General features: G+C 47.5%; 9 protein-coding genes across 9 annotated transcripts; 5 read left to right on the forward strand and 4 right to left on the reverse strand.

The window, feature by feature from the left end:
• Window positions 1-140: 140 nt before the first annotated feature.
• On the forward strand, window positions 141-5,413 carry N7469_011360 (DNA-directed RNA polymerase I core subunit RPA190; the record flags this gene model as incomplete). Its single annotated transcript, XM_056650265.1, has 5 exons — window positions 141-325; window positions 404-895; window positions 958-2,064; window positions 2,118-3,744; window positions 3,824-5,413. 5 exons carry the CDS (start codon window positions 141-143, stop codon window positions 5,411-5,413), a joined length of 5,001 nt encoding a protein of 1,666 aa, XP_056495329.1.
• Window positions 5,414-5,818: 405 nt separating this feature from the next.
• N7469_011361 (ubiquitin-protein ligase RKR1) lies at window positions 5,819-11,059 on the reverse strand (the record flags this gene model as incomplete). Its single annotated transcript, XM_056650266.1, has 7 exons — window positions 5,819-6,340; window positions 6,400-6,699; window positions 6,750-7,588; window positions 7,642-8,480; window positions 8,536-10,261; window positions 10,317-10,710; window positions 10,760-11,059. The coding sequence occupies 7 exons, from the start codon at window positions 11,057-11,059 to the stop codon at window positions 5,819-5,821; spliced, it is 4,920 nt and encodes a 1,639-aa protein (XP_056495330.1).
• A 363-nt stretch (window positions 11,060-11,422) lies between these two features.
• N7469_011362 (TFIIH/NER complex ATP-dependent 5'-3' DNA helicase subunit RAD3) lies at window positions 11,423-13,992 on the forward strand (the record flags this gene model as incomplete). Its single annotated transcript, XM_056650267.1, has 4 exons — window positions 11,423-11,439; window positions 11,514-11,970; window positions 12,024-12,140; window positions 12,202-13,992. The coding sequence occupies 4 exons, from the start codon at window positions 11,423-11,425 to the stop codon at window positions 13,990-13,992; spliced, it is 2,382 nt and encodes a 793-aa protein (XP_056495331.1).
• Window positions 13,993-14,552: 560 nt separating this feature from the next.
• N7469_011363 (P-loop containing nucleoside triphosphate hydrolase protein) lies at window positions 14,553-14,909 on the reverse strand (the record flags this gene model as incomplete). The annotated part of the gene is made up of 2 exons (XM_056650268.1): window positions 14,553-14,583; window positions 14,617-14,909. 2 exons carry the CDS (start codon window positions 14,907-14,909, stop codon window positions 14,553-14,555), a joined length of 324 nt encoding a protein of 107 aa, XP_056495332.1.
• A 490-nt stretch (window positions 14,910-15,399) lies between these two features.
• ppm1 (protein C-terminal leucine carboxyl O-methyltransferase ppm1) lies at window positions 15,400-16,619 on the forward strand (the record flags this gene model as incomplete). The annotated part of the gene is made up of 2 exons (XM_056650269.1): window positions 15,400-15,646; window positions 15,712-16,619. 2 exons carry the CDS (start codon window positions 15,400-15,402, stop codon window positions 16,617-16,619), a joined length of 1,155 nt encoding a protein of 384 aa, XP_056495333.1.
• A 2,101-nt stretch (window positions 16,620-18,720) lies between these two features.
• N7469_011365 (SUN domain-containing protein) lies at window positions 18,721-20,251 on the forward strand (the record flags this gene model as incomplete). The annotated part of the gene is made up of 3 exons (XM_056650270.1): window positions 18,721-19,047; window positions 19,132-19,983; window positions 20,027-20,251. The coding sequence occupies 3 exons, from the start codon at window positions 18,721-18,723 to the stop codon at window positions 20,249-20,251; spliced, it is 1,404 nt and encodes a 467-aa protein (XP_056495334.1).
• A 1,634-nt stretch (window positions 20,252-21,885) lies between these two features.
• On the reverse strand, window positions 21,886-22,179 carry N7469_011366 (uncharacterized protein; the record flags this gene model as incomplete). Its single annotated transcript, XM_056650271.1, has 1 exon — window positions 21,886-22,179. The coding sequence occupies one exon, from the start codon at window positions 22,177-22,179 to the stop codon at window positions 21,886-21,888; it is 294 nt and encodes a 97-aa protein (XP_056495335.1).
• A 1,701-nt stretch (window positions 22,180-23,880) lies between these two features.
• Window positions 23,881-25,606, forward strand: N7469_011367 (Zn(II)2Cys6 transcription factor; the record flags this gene model as incomplete). Its single annotated transcript, XM_056650272.1, has 4 exons — window positions 23,881-24,148; window positions 24,216-24,308; window positions 24,362-24,837; window positions 25,040-25,606. The coding sequence occupies 4 exons, from the start codon at window positions 23,881-23,883 to the stop codon at window positions 25,604-25,606; spliced, it is 1,404 nt and encodes a 467-aa protein (XP_056495336.1).
• Window positions 25,607-25,678: 72 nt separating this feature from the next.
• On the reverse strand, window positions 25,679-26,927 carry N7469_011368 (putative transsulfuration enzyme family protein; the record flags this gene model as incomplete). The annotated part of the gene is made up of 3 exons (XM_056650273.1): window positions 25,679-26,300; window positions 26,374-26,708; window positions 26,772-26,927. 3 exons carry the CDS (start codon window positions 26,925-26,927, stop codon window positions 25,679-25,681), a joined length of 1,113 nt encoding a protein of 370 aa, XP_056495337.1.
• Window positions 26,928-27,214: the final 287 nt, after the last annotated feature.

A 27,214-nucleotide genomic window follows, 5' to 3' on the forward strand; every position in this document is an offset into this window, starting at 1 on the left:
GAATGCTCAGAACGGGCAGAAAAAAAGTTGCTCCACGGGCCTCTCGAACTTTTTCCATTTCGTGCCGCATTGGAGACTCTTCGAGGCCATCGACTTCGCACAGGCTTTTTAAAGGTCGCTCTCGGAGCTACAGGGGCACAATGGCGACATTCGCACGCCCAGTCTCCTCGAGCATTGCTGGGGTAGACTTTACCGTTTACTCCGATGAAGAGATTAAAAAGCTGTCGGTGAAACGAATCCAGAATACTCCGACGTTGGATTCTTTTAATAACCCAGTACCTGGGGGTCTTTATGACCCTGCTATGGGTGCATGGGGTGATCATGTGTGAGTATTTATCTTCAATTGTGCTTTATTTCCTGTTGAGAAAAAGCTTTTCCATTTGACTGACTGGTAATTTTTTAGCTGTACTACTTGTCGTCAGAACTCTTGGTCTTGCACTGGCCACCCCGGTCACATCGAGCTTCCAGTTCCCGTTTATAATGTCACTTTCTTCGATCACATCTTCCGTCTGCTTCGCGCTCAGTGTATCTACTGTCATCGGTTGCAAATGTCTCGCGCAAGTGTCAACCTGTATACTTGCAAGCTGCGCCTTCTTCAATATGGCTTGACTGAAGAGGTCGCTAAGGTTGAAGAGATTGGATCCGCTAAAGCGGCCAATTCTAAGTCCCAGGCTGACAAGGGTGATTCGGATTCCGAACAAGAGGATGATGATTCGATCATGGAGAAGCGTTCCGCATTTGTCACTCGCTGTATTAAAGAGGCCAAGAAGAGTGGAAAATTGGATGGACTTATGTCTGGTGCTAAGAACCCCATCGCTGCTGAGCACAGACGAGAGTTGGTGAAGACATTTTTGAAGGACATCAACGGTAACCGGAAATGCTACAACTGCAATGGGTATGTAGCTCTGTCCAAGTTCTCCATCTTGAAATATATTATAAGCTAACGATGCCGCTTAGCATCACTCCCTCTTACCGCAAGGACCGATACAACAAGATTTTCCGAAAGGGCCTGACCGAGAAGTCTAAGCTTGCCATGATGTCTGGCGGATTCCAGGCTCCCAACAGTCTGGTCCTTCTTGACCAGGAAAAGAAGTCTGCCGCGAAAGAGAACAGTACCGACACTACGACCGAAGTACATGGCGCCGAAGAAGAGATTCGCCGTGGAGCTGCTGTCACGAAGCAAACCACTGGAGAATCCGGTCAAGAATTCGTGACTTCCTCTGAAGCCTACAGTGCTCTGCAAATTCTGTTTCAAAAGGATGGCGAGGTCCTCCAGCTTGTTTATAATTCTCGACCCGTCCCCAAGGGAGTCAAGGTTGTATCTGCCGATATGTTCTTCATCAAGAGTATCATGGTCCCACCCAACAAATACCGTCCAGCTGCCCCTCAAGGCCCTGGTGAGATCATGGAGGCAATGCAAAACACACCCTTCAACAATGTTCTTAAGCAATGTGATCTGATCAATCAGATCAGCAAGGAGATTCAGAACGAAGAGGAGAAGGTTCTCTTCCGCGTGCGCAACTATGGCGATCTTCTTCAGGCCATTGTCACTCTTCAGGATCAAGTCAACGGTCTCATTGATAGAGAACGGACTTCCGTGACAGGTACCGCCATTGCTTCTTTGCCAAACGGTATCAAGCAAATCCTGGAAAAGAAGGAGGGTTTATTCCGAAAGAACATGATGGGAAAGCGTGTCAACTTTGCTGCTCGTTCCGTCATCTCTCCAGATCCCAACCTCGAGACTAACGAGATTGGTGTGCCCATGGTGTTTGCTAAGAAACTGACATTCCCTGAGCCTGTTACCAACCATAACTTCTGGGAAATGAAAGAGGCTGTTATCAATGGCCCTGATAAGTACCCTGGTGCTTCTGCGATTGAGAATGAGAATGGTCAAGTCGTCAACTTGAAGTTCAAGAGTCTCGATGAACGTACCGCACTTGCAAACCAATTGCTTGCCCCTTCAAACTGGCGCCTCAAGGGTTCGCGAAATAAGAAGGTCTATCGTCACCTTACCAATGGAGATATGGTACTGCTGAACCGACAGCCAACTTTGCACAAGCCCAGGTATGTGTTTTTCCCCATGGGCGTTGAATTGCCCACAACTAACTTTTCTGCAGTATGATGGGTCACAAGGCGCGTGTCCTGCCAAACGAGCGAACTATCCGCATGCACTATGCCAACTGTAACACGTATAACGCTGATTTCGACGGTGACGAGATGAACATGCATTTCCCTCAAAATGAACTCGCCCAAGCCGAAGCCAGAACCTTGGCAGATGCGGATCATCAGTATCTGGTTGCTACATCAGGCAAGCCGCTGAGAGGTCTGATCCAAGATCATCTTTCGATGGCCGTCTGGTTTACTTGTCGTGATAGTTTCTTCGACAAGGAAGATTATGACCAGTTGCTGTACAACTGTATTCGTCCAGAACATTCTCATATTCAGGGCGACCGCATCCAAACAGTTGAGCCCGCTTTCCTCAAGCCTAAGCCAATGTGGACTGGTAAACAGATCATCACGACTATTCTGAAGAACATCAAGCCTACGGATCGTTCTGGTCTCACCCTGAAGGGCAAGTCCTCCACTCCCGGCGAACGATGGGGCGAGGGCAATGAGGAGGGTACCGTCATTTTCAAGGACGGAGAATACCTCTGTGGTATTCTTGATAAGAAGCAACTTGGTCCTACTGCTGGAGGTCTCGTCGATGCTGTACATGAAATCTATGGCCACATCGTGGCTGGGAAGCTTCTCAGTATTCTGGGACGTCTGTTCACCCGTTATTTGAACATGCGTGCGTTCACTTGTGGTATTGACGATCTTCGATTGACCAAGGAGGGTGATCGTATTCGTAAAGAGAAGCTGAAGACTGCTCCGGAAATGGGCAAGGAGGTCGCCCTGAAGTATGTCACTTTGGACCAAACGACTGTACCTGATCAAGATGCAGAATTAGAACGCCGACTCGAGGATGTTCTGCGTGACGATGATAAACAGGGTGGATTGGATAGCGTTTCTAACAACCGATCTGCTAAGCTCTCATCCGAAATCACGGCCGCCTGTCTGCCGCATGGTCTGGTCAAGCCTTTCCCGTGGAACCAAATGCAGTCGATGACCATTACTGGTGCTAAGGGCTCCGGCGTTAACGCCAATCTGATTTCTTGCAATCTCGGTCAACAAGTTTTGGAAGGTCGTCGTGTCCCTGTCATGATCAGTGGTAAAACCCTTCCCTCCTTCCGAGCCTTCGAGACTCATCCAATGGCCGGTGGTTATGTCTGTGGTCGTTTCTTGACTGGTATCAAGCCGCAAGAGTACTACTTCCACGCCATGGCCGGTCGCGAGGGTCTGATTGATACTGCCGTCAAAACATCTCGTTCCGGCTACCTGCAGCGTTGCTTGATCAAGGGCATGGAGGGTCTGAAGGCCGAGTACGATTCCTCCGTTCGCGAAGCATCGGATGGCTCCATCGTCCAGTTCCTGTACGGAGAGGATGGTCTGGATATCACGAAGCAGGTTCATCTTAATGATTTCGGATTCCTCGCCCAGAATCACCAGTCCATCTCGAAGCAAGTCCAGGCGGATGACTTCCACAGCCTTGCGAAGGAAGATGTCACCGCGTGGCACAAGGATGCGATGCGGGCGGTTCGCAAGAGCGGCAAGCTCGATGCCATGGACCCTGTTCTCTCTCGCTATCACCCTGGTGGTAACTTGGGTAGTACCTCTGAGGCGTTCGCCCAAGCACTCAAGAAGGTAAGCGCGAATGTTTTCTCTATCTTCTAATATGCTTCTTTTGTGTAGTTCCCTTGCTAACCCCCATCTCTTGCAATAGTACACCGATGATAACCCCGACGGTCTCTTCAAGGATAAGAAGAAGGACATCGCTGGTACTGTCGGAAAGAAGACATTTGATGTCTTGATGAACATGAAGTACATGAAGTCTACAATCGATCCCGGTGAGGCTGTTGGTGTTATGGCCGGCCAGTCTATCGGTGAGCCTTCTACACAAATGACCCTGAACACTTTCCATTTGGCTGGTCACTCCGCAAAGAACGTCACTCTCGGTATTCCTCGACTGCGTGAAATTGTCATGACTGCTAGTGCCAATATCATGACCCCCACTATGACAATGCTGTTGAACGAGGAGTTGTCCAAGGAAGACTCGGAGAAGTTTGCCAAGGCTATCAGCAAGCTCAGCATCGCCGAGGTTGTCGACAAGGTGCAAGTCAGGGAAAGAATTGGCTCCGGCGCGGGATACGCTAAGGCCAAGATCTACGACATCGAGATTGATTTCTTCCCTGCCGAGGAGTACTGCAAGGAGTATGCTATCCGAACCAAGGATGTGCAGAATGGATTGCAAACCAAGTTTATTCCTCGTCTCATCAAGCTTACCCGGGCCGAGTTGAAGAAGCGTAATGAAGACAAGACTGGCAAGAAGTCATCCACCTCCCAACCCGAGATTGGTGTCTCTGTTGGCCGAGTTGCTGAGGGCCCCAGCGGACCGGATCGTGAAGCCGAGCCGGCAGATGATGACAACGAGGACGATGAGGACGATGCCAAGCGTGCCAGTGGAAGCTCGAATAAGACCAATCAGGTATCATATGAGGCACCGGACGAGGAGGAGCAGAACATCATCAACCGTCAAGACTCTCCCGACGAAGAAGACGAGGATGAGAACATTAAGCCCCGTACCACCGGTGACGTCGATATGGATGAGGACTCTGACGAGGACTCTGACTCCGACGACGACAGCAACTCTCGTGAGGACGACGTGAAGGGCAAATTCGTCGAGGTGACCAAGTTCAAGTTCGATCCCAAGAAGGGTGGTTCGTGCACTATCCAACTGCAATACGATATCGAGACCCCCAAGCTTCTGCTCTTGCCCCTCGTTGAGCAGGCTTGCCACAGCGCAGTCATCCAGTCTATCCCTGGCCTCGGCAACTGTGTCTTCGTCGAAGCCGACCCTCTTAAGAACGAGCCGGCCAATGTCATCACTGATGGTGTCAACTTGCTCGCCATGCGTGATTACCAAGATATCATCAAGCCTCACTCGCTCTACTCCAACTCCATCCATGACATGCTGCATCTCTACGGTGTAGAAGCCGCACGCTCCACCATCATCCGTGAAATGGACGCCGTTTTCAAGGGTCATAGTATTTCCGTTGACAACCGTCATCTTAACCTGATTGGTGATGTGATGACCCAATCTGGTGGCTTCAAAGCTTTCAGCCGTAATGGTTTGGTGAAGGACTCCACCTCACCTTTCTCTCGGATGTCTTTCGAGACTACTGTCGGTGCTCTGAAGGATGCTGTTCTGGAGAGAGACTGGGATGATCTCAAGGGCCCGAGTAGTAGAATCGTTGTCGGTCGTGCCGGTACCGTCGGTACTGGTGCCTTCGATGTTCTTGCCCCTGTAGCATAGTCGTCTTGTTGACCCGGAGTTAGTATTTGTCTTTGGTTTCTTGTTTTCTCCTATTAGATGTACATTTCGATTTTGCGGCTTTAAACTATTTTCCTTGTGCTTTTTTTCTTTGCCACTTGATGTGTTGATGAAATGGAGTTTTCTGTTCAGCGGAACACAAAAGTGCCAGTCCCTGTTCATATAGCATTTGAGTCAAAATAAAATTCTACTTATTACTTTAAGTACGCGCAAACGTATCTTGCAGTCAAAGTCCGTAAATTACAACCCAATTGGGACGCAGAAGCCCTTACCACTACGTGCCAGTGAGCTCTGCCCAGGTGTAAATAAGGTAAACCGGAGGGTATATGCTTAATATCGTAACACTTTTGTTCATTTCCACGTCTATCATCTATGTAATTTCATACATCAAACATATACAAAGTTGTTACGGCACAAAGGGCAAGTGCTCTGGTTGCTACTCTTGAACCAGCGGAACAAGCAAACCGAGTGGAAAGTGTTCTTGCAGGTAGCGCAACGCTTGTTGGGGGTCTGCATGTCGGTTGAGATAACCGAGTAACAGATAGCACACTCGCTTTGACCCTTCAGGGCACCCTGTACATTTCGTCGGAATGCCAGAAGACCATCAACTAGATTACCATTGGCAAACATGATGACTCCCTGAATGGTGAGTAGCCAGTTCTTCCATTTCTTCTCGTCAACAAGAACTCGGCTGCGACCCACCACCACAGCAGGATGCAACGGATATGCCGGTGGAAGAGAGATTGAGATTGACACGGGAGGAGACTCTTCATCCACAGGAATGCTGGCTATAATCTCGGCTGTTTTAGGAGAGATCTTAACGGCCAATGCACGTTCCTCATTTGGATCTTGGGTGGCAGCCCAGTCTTCCACACCCTTGAGGGAGTCACCAGCGACAACAGGCGAGATCTGATTGTCAAATTAGATATTGTGGCGTTTAAATGTTAGGATTGGCAGAAAAAACTCACATATTTCTCTGTCCACGCTTCAACTGGTCCCTTGACACGCTTCTTGGTATCGATCCACCAATTCTTAGTCATGTTCGCAAGATGTCTGAGGCAGAGATAGTAAAGATGCACCAAGAGCCACTGCGTTTCTTTTTCGGCATTCTCCGACTCATCAGGCTCAAATGATTGTATATCAAACTTAGTAGGGTCGATGATTTTGCCGTGTGCTTTTTGAAGGAAATCAAACATGAACTCTAACAACGGAATCAAGACGTTGTTTTCCTTGATGTTTGCAGCATAGTATTCTTGGACAGGGAGTGACTTCCAAATGTTAGCGAAAGCTTAGAAGATAGGGCCAAAGAAGGACATACAGCGTTAGAGAAGTGGTCAAAGATCACCTTCCAGCTCAAGAGATAGGATCTCAAGCTCGTCCACATTTTATCGTCGCCGTAGGACATGGTCACCATCTGCATCGAGGGTGTTTCAAGTAAAAGAGACACAAGCTCATCCGGCAGACTGGCTGCGGATTTGGAAAGAGCAACATCAAATGATACCTGCTCTTGAGCATGTGGGATATAACGGTGAAGAAGTGTATAGGCGGTACGCTGCACAGTACGGCTGTGTGCAGTCAAAAGAGAAAAGACTTCACTGATATCTTCGAGTTTGTCAATTGGAATAACGCCAATCAGGCGCCGCAGAAAATCAACAGCGACATCCCGTGGCTGGTGGAAAGTAGTAGATGAGTCTGTTTGAATTAGCTCCGAGTCCACAACAAATGTGAATTTGATCGTCTTACCGAATTTCCCAATGGTCGAAGCAAGCTCATTGAAAAGCCCAACTCGGCGCTCAAGCCAGACATCGTGAAGGTCATCATTGCAATCACCGTCTGTCATAGACTTCAAGCGAGAGAACAGTCTAAACGATGACACTAGCAGAGGGAGTGCCTCCTCTCCGCCACTGACATCCTTGAAAATTGTGCTCAGAACAGCCAAACTATCCTCCCAGTGAGAGCCATAGATCTCAGAAAGCCCTGGAAGTACAAATGATAAGGTTTTGATGATCTCCGCGCTCAGGCCAAGGGGATACAGATCAGACTGAAGACATTCAATGAGAGGCTTTGTCAGAAAGACGAGTCGTTGAGTTGGGATTGTCGAAACAACATCCTCTTCTCCAGACAAAAGGATGTTGAGAAGTGCCAGTTTACGGATCCCTGGGATTTGTCAATAAAGTCATAATAACTTAGAGGTGTTGATAGAGACCAACCGTCTGGAGAAGAGCTTTGTGGTTTCAGCCCAGAGGACTCAGCCACCAACTCGTTGCAAATCCGATTTCCAACCGGGTTCGACAGGATCGAGCTTCGTAACACGGAGAACCAGGAGGCGGTGCGAATGGCATTAGCGGTCCGAGCCTCCCTGCAAATTGCAGCGACAAGATCAGACGACTTAGATGACTCCACAGAGCCCATTATTTTAACAAATGCCTCTCCAATACGATAATCGAGTGGAGACGTCCCGCCCAATCCTTCTAATTTGCTTTCCCAGAAGGAAAGTAGAGAAGAAGAAATGGTTACACCAGGAGCATGAACAGCAGGTTCCTTTGCATTAAGCCAGTTAGCGATCACGCCACGTCCCTTGAACACAATTTCGAGGTACTCCTCGCGCTGATCCGCCTGATCCCATCCTGCAATTCCATTGGAATTCTCAATGCTCAGATCGTCGTCGATAAGCTGAACAGCCAGTGGGACAAAATAGAATAGTGTTTCGAGGTCGTCCTTGTCCATGTATTGAGTCAGGTGAGCGGAAGACAAGATCCTGATTGTAAAGCTGGCGAGTCGGAACGCGGAGGAGCCATGCGATGAGTCTCGGGCGATACTCAATCGCATATTCTGGAAGGAATCCGATAGTTCACGTTGGACCAAATGAACAACACCGGCCAGTGGACTAGTTATCGCAGTAGAAGGACGAGGGGGCAATTGGAGAAAAGGAGCGATCGCTGTCTCCCAAGTGGATGAAGACGGTAGAATATCTTTGAGCGTATATGTCGCTTCTTTCTTTCCCAGACCGGTGATTAGTTCCTCGGCAATAGCAAGGAGAGAATCAATCCTAGCTGAGATTAGAAGAAGGAAGGTCCAAAGGGGCATGAATATACGTTACTTACGTGAGAGATTCCTCGCTCGCACGAGAGAAGCCATTCCTTAGAATCTCGATCTTGGATTTGGTGCTTGTATCACCGACAACGGTATCCTTGAAGGTTTTCATCAAAGACTCCGCCATGACCGCCACCTCCTCTGAAGGGGATTCAGTAAGGAAAAGTAACTTCCCGGTTAGTTTCGAACCATACTGGCCACTCTGGAATTCTCGAACGGCCGTGGGAACGGTCTTTCCCAGGTCGTCAAGTCCGTGAAGCGCGTTGAAGACTCTATCGTCTGTGGACAATGATTCAATAATCGACAAAAATATTTGATCCATCAGTTCTCCCCAAGAAGTCTGATTCCGAAGGACCGCGGTGACAATTGGCCAGTGGGTGGTACTTCCCCTGCAAGCTTTATCAAGAGCTCGCATCACAAGAGAGGAAAGTTTGGCTTGATACTCCACATCGTTAAAATCGATGGTAGATAGAAGGCTTTGAAGAATGTGGGCATTTGATTGCTCAGGGTCCAACTCTAAGGCTCGCTCAACGACAATCTCAAAACTAGAGGAGAAACCTTCCCATTGTCGACATGACAGGATTATTGCGATAAGGCGATCTCCTGACGGCGAAAACAGAAGTTCAGGCGCATCCGTCTTCAAAAATTCGAGAAGCTCCTGTGATTGCTTTGCAATAGAAGGAACTCTGCGAACACATTGTTCTACAACACCAGCGGCACCATAAGGTTTACCATTGCGAGAGCGTAAAACCTGTAGGCAATTATCCAGCAGGGATACATTGATTCTTTCAAAAATGCCCTTGAGCTGAGATTCACTGTTCCCTAACATAGCCCGCGACAGAACAGAAGGTTCAAGGATGAAGAAGCGCTTAGACTGTTCGCAGATAGAATCTTGGGATGATCGGAATTCCTTCGATTGCTCTGGGTGTGACAACTTTACGGCGTCTAAAAGCTCGTTTGCCAGATTTGACCACAAAAACTCCACTTCTTGATATTGATCATGAGCGACAAGAGCAGACAGATAGTCGATACAGATGTGCTCAGTAGACTGTGTGGGCAGTGACCACTGAGTCAATTCAGGATCAGGTCGTACGTAGTGCGCCACCAAGGGAGATAGTCTCTTCTGGATAAGCTCAGGCCGTTGCGCCTCGGACAAGAGGCTTGAAAGCCAGAGTCCAACATCAATGTAAGTTTTCCATCCGGTGTACAGATTCTGACGAGGCTCTTCTCTTGAGTTGAGGCCTTCCTGGAAAGCTTCTGTTAGAGCAGTGGCACTAGAGATCTGAATTTCTCCACCGGTTTCTGTTTTGTCAGCCCCCGCGAGGACTTCTTGGGGTATCTTCCGAAGCAGGTCCTCGAGATTTGACCAGTACTTTCCGGTGCCTCCCTGCGATCCTTTCTGAATATACTGGCGAAGTCGTTTGGAGGCAGAAGTTTTTCCTGTATAGTCCTCCGTCCAGACCTGAGGTCTCAAAGAGGTGAGGAGAAGAAGCGTCTCTGATAATTCGGAGGCAGATCCAAGTTGGGATATGGATAGTGATTTTCCCACAATGGCTGAGCTGAGCAATTTCCAGTCCACCCACCCTGGCTCTCTGGATATCGCAGTACGAAGGAGGATATAAATAGATCTGCGGACAAATGGATCTTCGTGGTTACAGAATCCCCATATAGATTTGCTACCGAGCAATGTCTCGATTTGGGGCATATTCTTCTGAATATCCTCATCTTCCGAATCACCTAATGAAAGATATTAGCTTGTGATGTTTAATGAAAGAAAGCAAAGGAAGACTACCTAAGATACGATTGAACAGAAGTAGTCCAGCACCCACTACTCGTGCGTATTTCGCCTCAGAGTCATCTCGCTTGACCGTACGTTCGTCGCTCAGGGTGAGGGGTGTTTGGTGAAGTAGCACATCGTCCACAAAATCCAGAATGGAGGCTTGATAGATCTTCCAAACATTGTTTCGTTTGTCTTGGGTGGAAAAGACACTGATGAAGGATTCCAAAGCAGAACGGTGAACCGGCTTGTCATTGTCGTAGATACCAGCCAGCCAAGCACCAATAACCTTTGGCAAATATGGCGCAATTCTCTTTCCGACGAGCGAGGAAATTGAGCCTTGAATTGTATGAGCCAATTGTCTCACTCGGCGAGAGAGGTCAATTGAAGATCTCGGATATATTTTGACCTAGACCTGGTAAGTTCGGAGCTGAGGTATGTACTAGCATTTTGCTTACCCATGCTTCTAAAAACCCATCATCAAGGGTCCCTTTCTTCTCATCCACAGAATTGACATGTTCTTTGAGCTCTTCCAGGGCCTTTGTTCGTGTAATGTCATCTTTCTTCAACAAATTCTTGAAAGCGATCACTAGTTGCTGATCTGAGATACGAGAAAGATCTGGTGGTTCTGCAATATATGTGAGTGCAGATGGTTCCCGGCCATCACCACCAAAAGAGCTCGAGAAGCCCCCAAAGGACCCGAAGGCACCGGTAGCAGCACGACTGCTGGAGGCCTGCGACTTGAACTTTTTGCTCATGTGGGGTATGAGGTCAGCGGGACGGCGGGGGAAAAAGTGTACAGCGCCAGTGCAACACCGGCAAATTGTCAATTTGTGTTGGAATAAGGTAGTTGAGTCCAAGCCCTCTTCACACGACGATTTAAAGATTTCCCGGGTGTCACAATGTGTTGGAGTTGAGATATAAAGAAGACAAGCTTGATTTGATATCCGCGGGCGGCCTCCCGATAGGGAAATCACATGACGTGTGTCATTGCTGTCCCAAAAGGGAAATCCAGACTCCGAGCTGCGGCCTACTTGCTGGGCGATCTTTCATCTTTCTCCCTCTTTTCTTCTTCCTTTCGTGCTTCTCGGGTGTGCGTGTAGCTGGGAACATCCGCCAATATGAAGTTCTTCATTGAGTACTGGATCCTCCATCCGCGATGTGACGCTTCCCTTCCAACTCGCAGCTAACTCATTATTTCTTTCAATTCAGTGATCTTCCGGTGCTGTTCCCGTACCCTCGCATCTACCCCGAACAATATGCCTATATGTGTGATCTCAAGAAGACCCTCGATGCCGGGGGCCACTGTGTACTGGAGATGCCTTCAGGAACCGGAAAGACTGTTTCATTACTTTCGTTGATCGTCGCCTACCAGCAACATTATCCCGAACACAGAAAACTCATCTACTGCTCGCGAACTATGTCCGAGATTGAAAAGGCACTGGCAGAACTGCGGGAACTGATGAAACACAGAGCCCAGGAGCTTGGATATGAAGAGGAATTTCGTGCGCTAGGGTTGACGAGTCGAAAGAACCTGTGTCTGCATCCTTCCGTAAAGCGCGAGAAAAGTGGCACAGTGGTCGACGCGAGGTGTAGGAGCCTGACGGCCGGCTTTGTCAAGGAGAAGAAGGAACGTGGTGAGGAAGTTGATCTCTGCGTCTACCATGAGGTATGATTCGATCTCTGGTCACTCTGTAAACCGATTTATTCTAATATGATTAGAATCTCGATCTGCTTGAGCCGCATAACCTTGTCCCGCCTGGCGTATTTACTCTGGACGGTTTGCTCAGATATGGAGAAGAACACAAGCAGTGTCCATATTTCTCTGCTAGGCGAATGGTCTGTTACTTATTCATGGCCCTGCGCTTTACTACGCTTCGATGCTTACATGACTGTTTAGATGCCTTGGTGCAACATTATCATCTACTCCTATCATTACCTGCTCGACCCTAAAATCGCCGAACGAGTGTCTCGTGAACTTTCAAAGGATTGTATTGTTGTCTTTGATGAAGCACACAACATCGACAACGTTTGTATCGAGTCGCTCAGTATCGATCTTAGCGAAGACTCTCTCCGAAAAGCCACCCGAGGTGCCAGCAATCTCGAACGTAAGATCGAAGAAATGAAAAGCTCAGATGCGGATAAGCTACAAAGCGAATATTCTAAGCTTGTGGAAGGGTTGCAACAGGCCGAGCAGGCCCGGGAGGAGGACCAATTTATATCGAACCCCGTTCTCCCGGATGACTTGCTGAAAGAAGCAGTACCGGGAAACATACGTCGAGCCGAGCACTTCATCTCTTTCTTGAAGAGATTCATCGAATATCTGAAAACTCGGATGAAAGTGACCCATACCATTTCGGAGACTCCGCCTTCCTTCCTGACGCATTTGAAAGATCTCACCTACATCGAACGCAAGCCTCTACGGTTCTGTGCTGAGCGATTGACTTCGCTTGTTCGGACCCTGGAGCTCGTGAATATCGAAGACTATCAACCTCTACAAGAAGTTGCCACATTTGCTACTCTGGTTGCGACATATGATACCGGATTCGTTCTCATTCTCGAGCCATTCGAGTCCGAAGCCGCTACCGTCCCAAACCCTATTCTACATTTCACCTGCTTGGATGCTGCTATTGCGATCAAGCCGGTATTTGAGCGTTTCAGCTCTGTTATCATTACATCTGGAACACTATCTCCTTTGGAAATGTATCCCAAAATGCTGGGTTTCAATGCTGTCATGCAAGAGTCATATAGCATGACCCTGGCCAGACGTTCGTTCCTGCCTATGATAGTCACCCGAGGATCTGATCAGGCTCAAGTCTCATCATCCTTCGGCATTCGCAATGACCCAGGTGTTGTGCGAAACTATGGCACCTTGGTGACCGAATTTGCTCGCGTTACTCCCGATGGTGTTGTGGTGTTCTTCCCCTCTTATCTTTACATGGAGTCCATCATCAGCATGTGGCAGGGTATGGGTATCCTGGACCAAATATGGAACTACAAATTGATCCTCGTCGAGACTCCTGATGCACAAGAGTCTTCTCTTGCATTGGAGACATATCGGACAGCTTGTTGCAATGGTCGTGGCGCAATCCTATTCTGTGTCGCTCGAGGTAAGGTATCGGAAGGTATAGATTTCGATCACCATTATGGCCGCGCAGTACTGTGCATCGGTGTGCCATTCCAATACACCGAGTCTCGCATTCTGAAAGCCCGTCTTGAATTTTTACGAGAGAATTACCGCATCCGAGAGAATGACTTCTTGTCATTCGACGCTATGCGCCACGCTGCCCAGTGTCTGGGTCGCGTGCTGCGTGGAAAGGACGACTATGGAGTCATGGTTCTAGCAGATCGTCGTTTCGAGCGGAAACGGCCCCAGCTTCCGAAATGGATCAACCAGGCCATGCTGGACAGTGAGACCAATCTCAGTACGGACATGGCTGTCTCCACTGCTAAGAATTTCTTGCGTACCATGGCCCAACCTTTCAAAGCCAAGGACCAAGAGGGTATCTCAACATGGAGTTTGGCTGATATCGAACGTCATGAAGCGAAGCGCAAGGTAGAGGAGGAGCGTGTGAGGGTAGAGGAGCTTACGAACGGGCATCAGAACATGGCCGTCAAAACATCTGCAATCGAGGTCGATGATGAATACGACGATGACCTGGATCAAGAAATGATGGACCTTGCTGCTTAAAAGTTGACCTCCTTGCTTTTTTTTCTCCTGTTTTATTTATTATGTATATACTGGCGGCTTAGGGCTGGTTTTGGTCACGAGGGCGTTTTCTGAATCGGGTATCAGAGCAGCATAGCATGGAAGGTGTTTCTTGGACCAAATTTAACAAATAATAGCTGATCTCAACAATCAACCTTTTTTTTTTTTTGTTTGGCACAACACTGCCAATACCAATTATAGCCAGACTTGTAGATAGTCTAAGCGCTTTTTGACCCATTATAGTTTGGTCACAACCGAAGACGATTTGTTAAATAGTAAGCAAGCCCTTGCACAGAGAGAATCACAATTATCCCAGCCCAACGGATAAGACCGTGCTGGATATGATATTTGGATGTCTCTCGAATTGCTTCCGAGTCATTGAATCGAAGAAATGGCACATCTTTTGGAGGTTTCTTTTCAAGCGCCTTGCAAAGTGGCCCCAATCCATCTTTAACATCCACAAAAAAAGGTCCTCCGGAACATTATTTTGAAGCCAGGCAATATGGTAATTATATGTGGCGACATCATGGTCTTGCGGTCCGTCATGGTACAATTTCTCCCATTGGATAGACTCTTGATCGATATAGGCCGGGAAATCTCGCATACCTGGCAGGGGGAGTAGAACGGGACGTAAGAAGGACATCAGAGCCAGACTTCGGATCTGTATCAGGCTCTTTGCCGACAATTTGGGGACCTCGGGTGGTGCAGATAATTCTTGCATTTGGGTAGATCTCTAGAAGCTTGGGGATTAGTTGAGTACAAGGTGCATCGGTGACACCAATATAACCGTCCAATCGTTCGCGTATGAGATGCTTCATCTTCTCTCGGTCTTGAAGATCTCCCTTATCCCGATACTTTAGAACTTTTATCCATGATCGGATTTCCTCAGGTGGGCCCATTGAGATTTGAGTTCCTCCGTGGTAAGAAGGATCGAGAGAAATGAAGCGCTAGTTTGGAGATCAAGTATGATGTATCGACGTCAACAAGACGATCTCCTTACTTTGCCAATAAATTGTGATTTCTGGAACTACTTTGAGTCCATAGACTTCTGTCTATATAATTATTTATGCAAATTTGGGATTGCTACATAGTATATCAAATCAGCACCCCATATCTCGGCAAGATAAGTTCCTAAGGGCGTGCTGTAGACCAGTATACAGATGGCCGGCTTGTCATAATTGAGTCGATAGATATCCTGATATATTACAATAAATACTCATCAGATGAGGAATCAACTTCAGAACATTCCAATCTATCACAAGTACACATCATGTACTAAAATACCTAACTGTAACTATATCATCGCGGTATGCTAAGACGAAAGATCCACACCCGCGGGGCTCAAAACCCCACCGCTCGAAGAGTTCCGAGCTTCCTCCACCTCCATCGATGGCTGCCCCTCAGATTCCCAACCTTAACTCTCTCCGACGAGGCCGAGGACGCGGTCGCGGAATCGGTCGTTCCGATGGATTCGAATCACGCCTAACGGGCAAAGACCGCATTGTGCAGGGTACAGACAATGACGCCAGTGTCTCTCGACTGAGCGCCGTGGAGCTGGGATACCTGGACGATCCATTTGCATCAGCACTGACACCGCCAGACTCTGCAACCAGAAGATTCCCGATCATCAACAGAGGTACTTTCAGCTCCCCACAAGCTCAAATAATATAGAAGGTATAAGCTAACGCATCTTTTGGTTAGGAACATATGTTCGTACAAGGGCAATCGATAAGCTTGTGACGCACTTCCTGAACTCGTATACGCCAGAGCAATCGAAATCAAGGCGCAAACAGATCATTTCGCTGGGAGCCGGCTCAGATACACGAGTTTTTCGGATCTTCTCCTCAAGTCAACCTCCAGACCTCATTTATCATGAAATCGACTTTGCAGTCAATACCTCCTCGAAGATTCGAGCAGTTCGATCAACACCTCGACTACAGCAAGTACTAGGAATTGATTCACCGGATGCTGAGGTTTCAATATCTGAAGCAGGAGATGCATTGCATTCCCCTTCCTATCATATACACCCAGTCGATCTTCGATCACTATCGTCAAACAGCGACCTCTCAACGATACTGCCTGGTATCGATAGACAATCACCCACTCTACTGATATCAGAATGCTGTTTGATATACCTATTGCCTAGTGAGGCAGAGCAGGTTGTCACATTTTTCACCAAGCATCTCTTTAAACCAGCCGCCGGGGACAACGGAGACGACAAGACCCAAACCACCGCCCCTCTGGGCTTACTTTTATACGAGCCTATTCGTCCAGATGACGCCTTTGGTCGAACAATGGTATCTAATCTCGCAACACGGGGTATTCAACTTCAAACCCTGCATAAGTATGCGTCCCTGGATGCACAGCGATCCAGACTGAAAGAACAAGGATTCGTGACCGGCCAGGCAGCTGCAGATATTGAATTCATTTGGAAACATTGGGTGAGCGCGGATGAGAAAGAGCGGGTTGCAAGCTTGGAAATGCTGGATGAGATGGAAGAATGGCAACTTCTTGCGCGCCACTACTGTATTGCTTGGGGGTGGAGAGATGGCAATGATGCCTCGGTGTTTGCCGAGTGGACATCAATCCCGAGCCAAACAGAGGACTAGGTTATCGAACAGGGAATATATCTGAAGCGAACCCCCGGGTGGATTACAAATATGACTATGAACAAACACTAAAAGTTTGACTGATACTAGTATAGTATAAATGAAGACTATCCGACATGTCGACTCTGGTTTGCTTTCTTTACAGTCTCCGCTTCTCTAGAGCTGTTTTCAAGAGATCAACTTCAACAAATGTCTTGTACAGTGCACGAGCTCGAATCCTTCAAGAGAATGTCTTTTGGATATCTCCCTTCTTTCTTTCGAGAGTGGTCAAATCTAGTGCGTGTAATCGGATACCGCTTTAGAGCGTCCAGTTTTACCCCATATCCCGCATCGTTTGCCCCTGGTTGTGCGCTAAATTGTGGGTTTCTTGTTCTGATTTTCTTCCCACTATTTCGAACCAAAGACCCAGTTCTCTATGAATGAGACTACTTGGGTGGAGGGCAATGTCAATCAATGATCTGGTCGTCATGCTTGGAGGGGCATATCGATTTATTCTTAGTTTTCGGCCCTCGGGGCCAAGCTGGCAATCCGTAAGCCTCAAGCCAAGAATTGAGATATCTGCAGAGTCGAGAGCTACTGCGTCCATAAGCACGAAACCAGAACAGTATGTATCACTTTCTTCTCTGAGTTCACTGAAAACAGGAACATGGAAAGGGCATGATATCCCTCAAGGTGATGATAGTCGAGACAGGAAATCTAGGCAGCATACGCTCTACATTGTAGTTGAATATTGAAGCTTCACGTATGGCTCTCGCTCACCTCGTTCTTGGCAATCGACTATATTGGTGCTATCATTTGGAAACTCATTAATCTCCGCCAAATCGAGCATCCGTGAATTCAGACCAGTCCACAGTACCGGTCTGGGAACCCCAAGTCGAGCGATTGGGTCTTTCGTTTGTACCTGGTGACATGCCATGATCTGATCCAGTATTTTTCATTCTTGCTTCGGAATGTCTCTAAGCAGTGGGTGACAGCAGGCCAAGCTTTATGCTAGAGCAGAAACTGTAACATTTAACGGTTATCATGAATGAAAGTAACGGTCTTGGCACGACGTGTGGCCAGTCCGCTACTCCAAAATTCTGGATTCACAGCCTGGTTTTTTCTCCATAGCATTTGTATGGCCCCGACTCAATTTGGTCACGGACCAATTGTAGGGTCGTCCAAGACCTCTTTGATTGGGTGGACTGAATAGACTGAATATTTAGGGCCGCAATGTCTATCGCGATCAACAGGCCGAGACCATCACGGCCACATTTTGTACCTGGTGGATTTTATTGGGATTGACGGGAGAGCCAGCCCGGGAGATAGGACCGGAGTCATGAGGTCGACGATCATCTGCCGAACTTCATGCGGTTCGGTATCAGCAGTAGTGAGGCAATATGTACCATGAAGTATATCAACTCAGTATGTACATACGGAAATCATTCTGTACCCCCCTGTCCTGGTTCACCCATTTCTAATTGTACCATATCAAGTATTGAGGAGATAATACTCCAGGGTTTGACAATTGAGTTCTTCATATTCTGTCGACTGTACTCCGTACGTACACAAACAAAGGTGAACTGTGGACGTTGTGGAACTTTCCCTGAAGCCTCGACACGTGATTGGTCCCCAATGGTTCTGCCCCTGAGACTCAACCTCCATCCGTCTCCATCGCCGCTCATCCACTATCACATCTTGGGATATAGTTTGATCCACTACTTGGCCCTAGTTCCGCTAGCCCCTCAGGGGCACATCTCATTATCGCTGAGCTTTCCGCATGAGGAGCCTTCTCCAGTCCAGTCACAATTGATTCCTGAGACCCTTGGACCCTCTTTTCTGTACAGTCATGGCTTTCCCTTGGCTCTTTTTGGCCCCAAACCGGTTCGAAATGGTCCCCCCTGGCACTGCCAGTCCCCCGTGCTGGCATTCTGGCTGAGCCCTGCCGAGCACTTTTCTTGTCGCTATCCGCCAACTCTCGAATTCTTTCCTTTCTTCGACCCCATTCTCTGCGAGCTTCTGTGTCCAAGGCCTCTGGCCATTTTCCATTCTTTATTTGCTTTGCTATTGCTTAACCTCCAGTCATTCGCTTTTTCAATACACAAAGCATATTGCCGCAGATATGAAGTTCGCCATTGCTCCTTCTCGCGCGGCCGCGCTCGTCGCTCTCATTGCGAGCGTTGAAGCTGCCCGTCATGGTCATAACCACGCCCACCGTCACGACCTTCGCTCCGAGAATGTCTCCATTGAGAAGCGTGGTGGTCAGTGCCAGTTCCCAACTGATGCTGGTCTCGTCTCTGTCACCCCCAATGAACAGAACGCCGGATGGGCCATGAGCCCCAACCAGCCTTGCAAGCCTGGCAACTACTGCCCATATGCTTGCCCTGCTGGTCAAGTCTCCATGCAATGGGATCCCAAGGCCACTTCCTACAGTTACCCCATGTCCATGGTAAGTTTGCGTCGATCACCCACCTGTCATGTCCCGCAAGGGATATGTATATGCAAGGGAAATTCACTGACAGGTCATATCTAGAATGGCGGTTTGTACTGTAACGAGGACGGCGAGATCGAGAAGCCTTTCCCTCACAAGCCTTACTGCCAGGATGGTACCGGTTCCGTCAAGGCTAAAAACAAGGCTGGAAAGACCGTTTCTTTCTGCCAGACTGTCTTGCCTGGTAATGAGGCTATGCTTATTCCCACTCTGGTCGAGGAGCTCGAGACGCTTGCCGTCCCCGATATGTCCTACTGGTGCGAGACAGCCGCCCAGTACTACATCAATGCCCCTGGTGTCACCGCCGAGGAAGGCTGCATCTGGGGTACTAGCGCCAACCCAGTCGGTAACTGGTCTCCTTACACCGCCGGTGCCAACACCGTCAGCAACGGAGATACCTACGTGAAGCTTGGTTGGAACCCTATCTACCTCGAGCCCACCACTCCCTTCCGCAACGTGAAGCCTACTTTCGGTGTCGAGATTGAGTGTGACGGTGACGGCTGCAACGGCCTTCCCTGCAAGATCGACCCCTCCGAGATGAGTATCAACCACATGGACGGCCCTGATGTTGTTACTGGTGCTGGTGGAGCTACTGGCTGCACTGTCACCGTTCCCAAGGGCTCTACTGCTCACATTGTTGTCTGGGAGATTGATGGCAGCGGCAGCTCCAGCTCTGAGACCGTCTCCATCTCTACAAGCTCCGCCACTTCCAGCTCGACCTCGAGCACTTCGACTAGCACTCCCACCCCAACTCCTACTACTACCTCGAGCACGGAGACCTCTACCTCCACCCCCACATCGACTCCTACCCCGACTAGCTCCAGCACCTCTACCTCTACTTCCACCCCGACTCCCACCTCCACCTCCACTTTCACTCCTTCCTCGACTTCGACTGTCACCCCCTACATCTACTGTGACTCCTTCCAGCAGCACCAAGCTGCCTAAGTCGAGCCCCTCGCTGAGCTACACCTACCGTCCTCATGTCTTCACTGGTTCTGCTGAGATTGTTGGCGCCTCCGCCACCAACGCTGCGGGTGCCTCTTCCTCCACTGGCGCCCCTGGTGCCAGCGGTTCTACCGGTGCTAACGCCGCTTCCACCTCCACTGCCTCCATGGTCAGCTTGGCTTTCGGTGCTGTGGCCGCCATGCTCATGAACTTCTAGATTCATTTGGACCATCTTCTCCCGTCGATCAGGCTTCTCAATGTATAGATGACTTGGAGGTCGTTCGCAGACGCCGCGTCGGGGAGGCTCCGACTGCAAGACATGCACATCATATTCACTTCTAATCTCTCCCATTTTTATTACACTTCTGCACCCGTTCGTCCCACGAACACTTTTACCACTCTTGACGATGTCAACGTTGCCATCATCTTTATACTTTCACGACTTATATATCCCTATTTCGCTCCTCAGCGACTGTTTTCTTATAGCTTCTTGGTTGTCCAATTTTTTTTTTCGTTATTTTCATGCATTGGGTTATTTATATTGGTTCCTAATTCGACGACCGGTGAATGGATTTCTGTTTATACCGAGAAGGTTCGGATGGGTATTTTTTTTTGGTTGGACATAGGAAAAATGGGCTTTGAAAATCTACATTTATCACCTTGACCTTTTCTTTTCTTCTTAGGTGCATGTACTGCTAGGACGAGATTCCCGCGCGGAAGTCCGTGTAAATTTCTGAAATATCTCTTTAACTTGTATTTTACAAGCAATTAAATATTCGGTCAATACTCTCTTTAGTTTGATATTCTACTATTCTGTATATACTAGTATCAATATTAGGGCTCTTAGTATTCGTACTATGTACCTTGTTCAGACTCACTTAGCCATGGGACGGATACTTGTTTAATCACGTTGCCACTCTCGTGAGAACTATGCTATTATAGTATGAGCATTAGAGGAAGGATGCTTTGGGTCCCAAACACTACCAAATCCAACGAACCTATACTCCACATCGAGAACGCAAAAGGTTCTACCTCCGGGCAGGGCTTTGCAGAACCAGACTACTAATTGACTCCACTGACAACCGCCTTCTCATCGATGGTTCAAAATCCTCCTTGCCAACACTTGTCCCGCTGTTTCTCAAGGATGGTTTTATTGCTTCGAACGGCAGTATCTGCCCTGCATGGCATACAGCTTTACCACCAATAAATTAGGCCCGGCTTTTACACTGGCTATACGACTGCCAAATTCAAAGCAGTTGTGAGTAATCCTGGTCCTGGGAGGGGAATTCAACAACGAAGAGTGTCCCAAACCCCGGAGCGAATAGTCCTGGTAGCAGAGTGCTCAGTGGGGATAATTTCTGGGCGGATATGCGCCTTTGAGAAGACGGATTCTTGATAGTTAGGGAAGCGTTGTGCTAACCAACAGGCGAAGAGTCGATATCTTGGAGGGTGTAACATCCACAATTGGAGAAATCGCAATGTACCACCGATAGTTTCAAGGTAGCCGGGATATACGATGGTGATGACGAGGGAAGCCGAGAACGACCGTATGCTAGACGATTTTCACCCCAATCTGACTGCTATCTTGTAATTGATAGAAGTTAGTTACTATGGGAGGAGAACCCGGATGACCCAACCAATTAATCATCTAGATCGATACCAATCACGTTTCCTACCTGAGCAAATGGATGTTCTCGGTAGGAATGTAAACCAAAAACAACGTATATAGTACTTGATATCTGTCCCATATATTTGATACACAAAAATGATTGATCCAGCCAACGGTAAACCTAACGCCGAGTTCCATGCCCATCAAATTGAACGCCTAAGTTGCCTTGTAGTCATGCCATCTTAGTAATTCAATTCCTCGACGGGAATGATCATGTCTGGCCTATTTGCCGCAATAGCTAGGCCATTGAGGTTTCGTTGTCGAACCTCCCGCATATATTTCCTTTGTTCGTAAGGCATGTCGAAGTATTTTTCCTCCTCGGTTCCCTTATACATCGTAAAGATAGCACCACCAATGAGCACGACGGCTATACATCCGACAATGATGGCGAAGACATAGAGAGAATATCTGTTGCTGCTTTCACGCTTGAATAGGGTGATAGTGTCACGCTTGAGAAGGGAGACAGTGTCGTGCATGTTGTTGATGGGGATAATCACTAGCAGGAAGAGGGTGAGCGATGTTGTAAATGGGGCTTGTGCTTCAATTTTCCATGAAGGGAGACTCACTGTTGTTGATAAATCAGAAGCTAACGATTGAATTGGGTAGTCTGGGAATGAATGGACTTCGATGCTGTATAGGAAGTTTGGTAAAAGAATGTAGAGTTTGTACTGAGAATTAGAAATTTACAACCCAAACGTGGCCGACAAGACAAATATAAGAAGTCCTGCCTCCCCTTGGGGGTCAAATTCCAAAAGTCCTAATAATAATCATAAGCACCCCATCCCATCCACCTAATGCAAAGATAGGGACCGACTAAGTGAAACATGGACATGGTTCTTTCATGCCAACCAAACTAACAACCTGATATCTTTCCGAAAAGGGAATGGCGTCTTTTTAGTCTACTTCATATGATGTCATAATCCGAGCCGGCCAATAAAAGTGGTGAATTCCCAAAGGGATCAACCAATCAGATCATCCAATGCCCATCTTACTTGCAGTTTGTTCCTGTCTCCGTCGGCCCCGATATCCTTTCTTTGTTTGTACAGGTACGGAGTACTTCCTACACGTCTTGTGTTTGGGAGACCAAGGATATCTTCCCTTCGCTGTGAAAACTCTTACTCCCCACTGTATTGTCAAATTATCGGCCTCTCCGATGTCGGTCAAGGTAATCTGGGCCCAATTTCATGCTTTCAAATTCCATATGTACAGTACGGAGTACATAGATCAGATCCGGTATCCACTAACAACGTTTCAGCTTCTAATAATACATAGTGACTGGACTCTCGCCTATATCCAATTACATACAAACAGAGACTCTCCATGGTTCCTGGTGCACAGGCTCTCAATGTGATTGCCATATTCTTGGCATTTAACGTACCATTGATACCAATCAATGCCTTTCAAAGGGCTTCGCATTAGACATGTAGAGATTTCATACTGAAAAGTCCACCTGGCCGAGAAAAGTGCTCGTTGTCTTCAATACGAAAATTGGTGGGAGATGTATAGAAATTGGTCCCAATAATCCAGCAATCGTTACTCAACGATATGCCAGTGCTGCCTTCAATGGGGATATTTGAAGGGCAATTACGGTAATTTATCTAACCTATCTTCCATTGTCTAACCCAAAAAGGACTTCAGCAAACTCCTTTTAGGTATGGCTTGAAAGTGGGATCTCTTGAGCCTCATTGCTTAGCTTTGAAAATTTTCCGAGGGCATTAAGCATATCTACTAGTATGCATCTAGAAGGAAAATTTCTATGACCTTCTGACTCGAATGGAGGCAGCTTAAACACTTACAAAACAATACTCGAATTTTCCAGTAATCCATATACTATATGGAGTAGTACTGCTACACTGCGCTGTTTGAATGGTCGGATATACTTAACATATTTTGTGAAATAACTACATGAATGTATTTCAGCGATCATTCAACCTCGGTTTCCAAGGTAAGTATTCCCCCACTCCTAACAAAGACCCTGGCAAGTACTATTTAAATCAAATGGTACTCATGAATATGCTATCATCTACTTACTATCATTCTGCCTCATTCGAGAATTGAAGTCATTGACGGCCATGAACAGCTACATGGTTGAAATGAATTAGTCAGCAAAAGACCGCCCTCATCAGATCCAACTCTCTGTGTTTCGCCACTACTCCGAGTCTCCAACGTGCCTCGCGATGGATCCAGCAGCCGATGGTCCGTGCTATACTTGTCGAAACCGTCGCATTCAATGTGACCAGACAGGGGTACCCTGCGCCAAGTGTGAAAAGGCGGGTTTGGAATGCCTTGACAAACGCCCATTTCGATGGGTTAAAGGCGTGGCCATCCGCGGGAGAATGCAGGGCCGAATGTACGATGCCAATAAAGATGCAGAGGCCTCTCATGCTAAACGGAGAGCTGTGATGAAATCTAATGCCACAAAGAGGGGACCTAAAAAGAGGGAAGGTTTGTATTCCGTGCGTTGCGCACACAGGCTATTGGTACCATATTCAGGCTGACTAACTATGTCAAGATCACTTCTCTGATACAAAATCATTACCAATTATTCTTCATGATCCTTCAACTTCACATCTTGATCGGAAGTCCCACTACTATATTGACTATTGTAAGTGTGACCACGATTCCTTGCCCCACACTGCACGCTGACTTGTCAAACAGTCAATGACCGAATATGTAAACTTTTCATTGTATACGACAGCAATCGAAACCCTATTAGGAGTCTTATCCCTATGGGTTATCAGGATCCAGTCTTAATGAAAGCGCTCCTAGCGCTTGCAGCCCGCCACCATGTCAACACGGGCCACTCCTTTCATCAAACTGAACTACCAGCATCCTCGTCACTGCAGCTTTCTAACGCAAATCAAGATGCGCTCTTATTCAAACATCAGGCTATGGAGGCCTTATCATACTCCCTCCGTGATACAGAATCTTTCAAAAAAGAAACCACAGTTGCCAGCATATTCCTCTTGATTTTCTTGGATCTTCTCGAATCTGGAAGTGATGGCTGGAATTTCCATTTGCAGGGCGCTAAAAATCTAATCGCATCCACATTCTTTCATTCCGATTCCAATCAAGAACTCGGACAGACAATCGAAGAAATTCGAGGATTCATCATCAAGCAAATTGATTTGTGGGTTTTCCCTCACTCTCCGAAGGCTTGGTTCTGGACTAACTTGAAACCCTTTTTTTTTAGCATCGAGACACTCGGGGGGAGCATTCTTACGCCCTAAATTGTTACCTCAGATTTCATCATTTGATCATCAAAAAAAGCAATATAAAGAGGCAATTGAGGCCTCTTTTCTTGGTTGTCCCGAGTACATATTGACTGTCATTCAGTCCCTTTCGACTCAAAGAGACAATCTAGCAGAGACTCAAAGCCCACTTGATGAGATTTCCACAACAACCTTCCGCGCAGAGATAAAATCCTTGATCGAAATGATCGGGAATTTTGACAGTTACAACTGGGCTACAAAACTTCAGCAGTCCCGAAATCCTTCGCCGCAAGAGATCCTTGGTTTATGTAATTTATCAGAATCATACAAACTTGGTGCACAGCTTTATGCGGGGCGCATTTTGGATGCCTTGGCTGAAGAGCCAGCTAATCAGAACGATCTGGTCACTGAACTTCTAGGTGTCATTGACTCTTTGAGAGACGACAAAGCAATATTCAAGTGTATTCTCTGGCCGATCTTTGTTGCTGGTCTGGAGTGTCAATGGCAGGCACAGCGGGACTTTGTCATCAGCTGCATTGAGAGGTTTTGGGATCTCACTAATTGCTTGAATGGAGTCAATGCTGCGAAGATTCTGCAAGACTACTGGCAAAAAGAATCCTCAACTGGAAATGAGCGGATGCAATGGATATTTAGTATTGGAGAGCTGGGTCGCGATTGGCTTTGGATTTAGATATACCCATGTAAATATGAAACGAATGATGACATGATTTGAATGACTCAACAATGGATCCTATCTGCATGCTCATTCTTTCGCCAACGAGGCGAAAGCCTGCAGTAGATCAGCTTTCAAATCCTCCCAATTCTCCAATCCAACGCTGATTCGCAATAACTTATGGTCAACTTTGGAGTCGGACATCGCTCGCCACTCAATTAGCGATTCAACCCCGCCGAGACTTGTAGCATGCTGGAAGTAGTTCAGCTTGCTAGGCAAAGTCTTCGCAAAGATCTCGTTCTGCAAGACAATCGAAAACACAGGACCAAACCCGCAGGGCATCTGCTTCACTAGCCACTCCTCATCTTGGAGGCTAGCATGATAAATATTTTTGAGAACGCTTTGGACGATATATTGCTCGGTACCTGGAGCCGGATCCCACATTTTCTGAGCATCAGCCAGCCAAGAAACTAACTTACCACAGTTCTGGCTAGCACGCTGCACTCGAACTTCAAGGGTTCGCAAGCTCCGAAGGCCCAACCAACCCTCTAGGTTGCCAATATTATTTCCCAAAGCTACCCGGTCCTCATAGAGCTGTTTCAACCAGTCTTCTCGCTTCACAGCAAGTACACCACAAAGCATATCGCTATGTCCACCAAAATACTTCGACCCAGAATGGAAGACGATATCAGCCCCCCCACAGAAACGGATCCTGTAGTCCTGGAGGCCCAAATGTACTATCGACAATAAGGTATGCGCCGCGAGAATGTGCTTTTTCAGCATACTCTTCGATATTAAAAGCGGTTCCAAGCGGATTGACTGGTGTTTCGAGAAGGATTACATCTCCTTCTCCAAGATCCTCGGCAGAACAGTCAAGTTCGAGCTTTTGAAGACCTGAAAGGCGGGAAATAACAGAGATGACTTCATGACTGCCATGATACCCTTCTCCCACGGAAATACGTCGAGGGTTTAGAAAAGTCAAGGCGGCATGTAGAGCTGCTAGACCACTAGCATAGCTCACGGCATGTCCCTTCACAAGGGACGATAATACCGCTTCAAAGCGAGTAGCGTTGGGTGCGAATTCGCGAGAGTATACGTAGTTCTTGCCATTGAACTCGGTCTATAAAGCACGTAAGTCTTTGCAAGCTAATGAACTGGGTGTTGACACAAATTCTGCTCTTACAATTGGGTCCTCGGGCGGGACAAGATCATTGGGATTGCCTGGGTGTCTGAAAGTCGTTGAGAGGTGAATTGGCGGTGCAACGTCAGTGACCAGGTTCAAGCGGTTATCGGCATGCAGCGCTTGAGTTGCAGGATGGGCGTTATTGACGGGAGGCATAATGAACGTATTGATGTAGTGTGTTTCTTGACAGATTAGATTTTCTTTGTTTCCTTTTCTTTTCCTGGCAAAATGACCTTATATCAATTTTCTATATAGCTTCCAGTCATTGTCATCCGCCCCACTCCCTTCAATTTCCTAAAATGGCGAGTCATCGAGTGATTTGATTGGTTCTTCAATATTTACCGTCATCGATCGGTTACTGGTAGTAGTCAGTAAATCCCGTTGAAGAGTCATCTTTCGGGTTTCGCACTCTTTTAGGATCCCCACTTCCTTTCTTCCTATGG

This window comes from Penicillium citrinum, assembly GCF_028827155.1.
Source record: "Penicillium citrinum strain IBT 23319 chromosome Unknown utg000010l:1.0-1229701.0:1.0-1230130.0, whole genome shotgun sequence".
NCBI lineage: Eukaryota > Fungi > Ascomycota > Eurotiomycetes > Eurotiales > Aspergillaceae > Penicillium > Penicillium citrinum.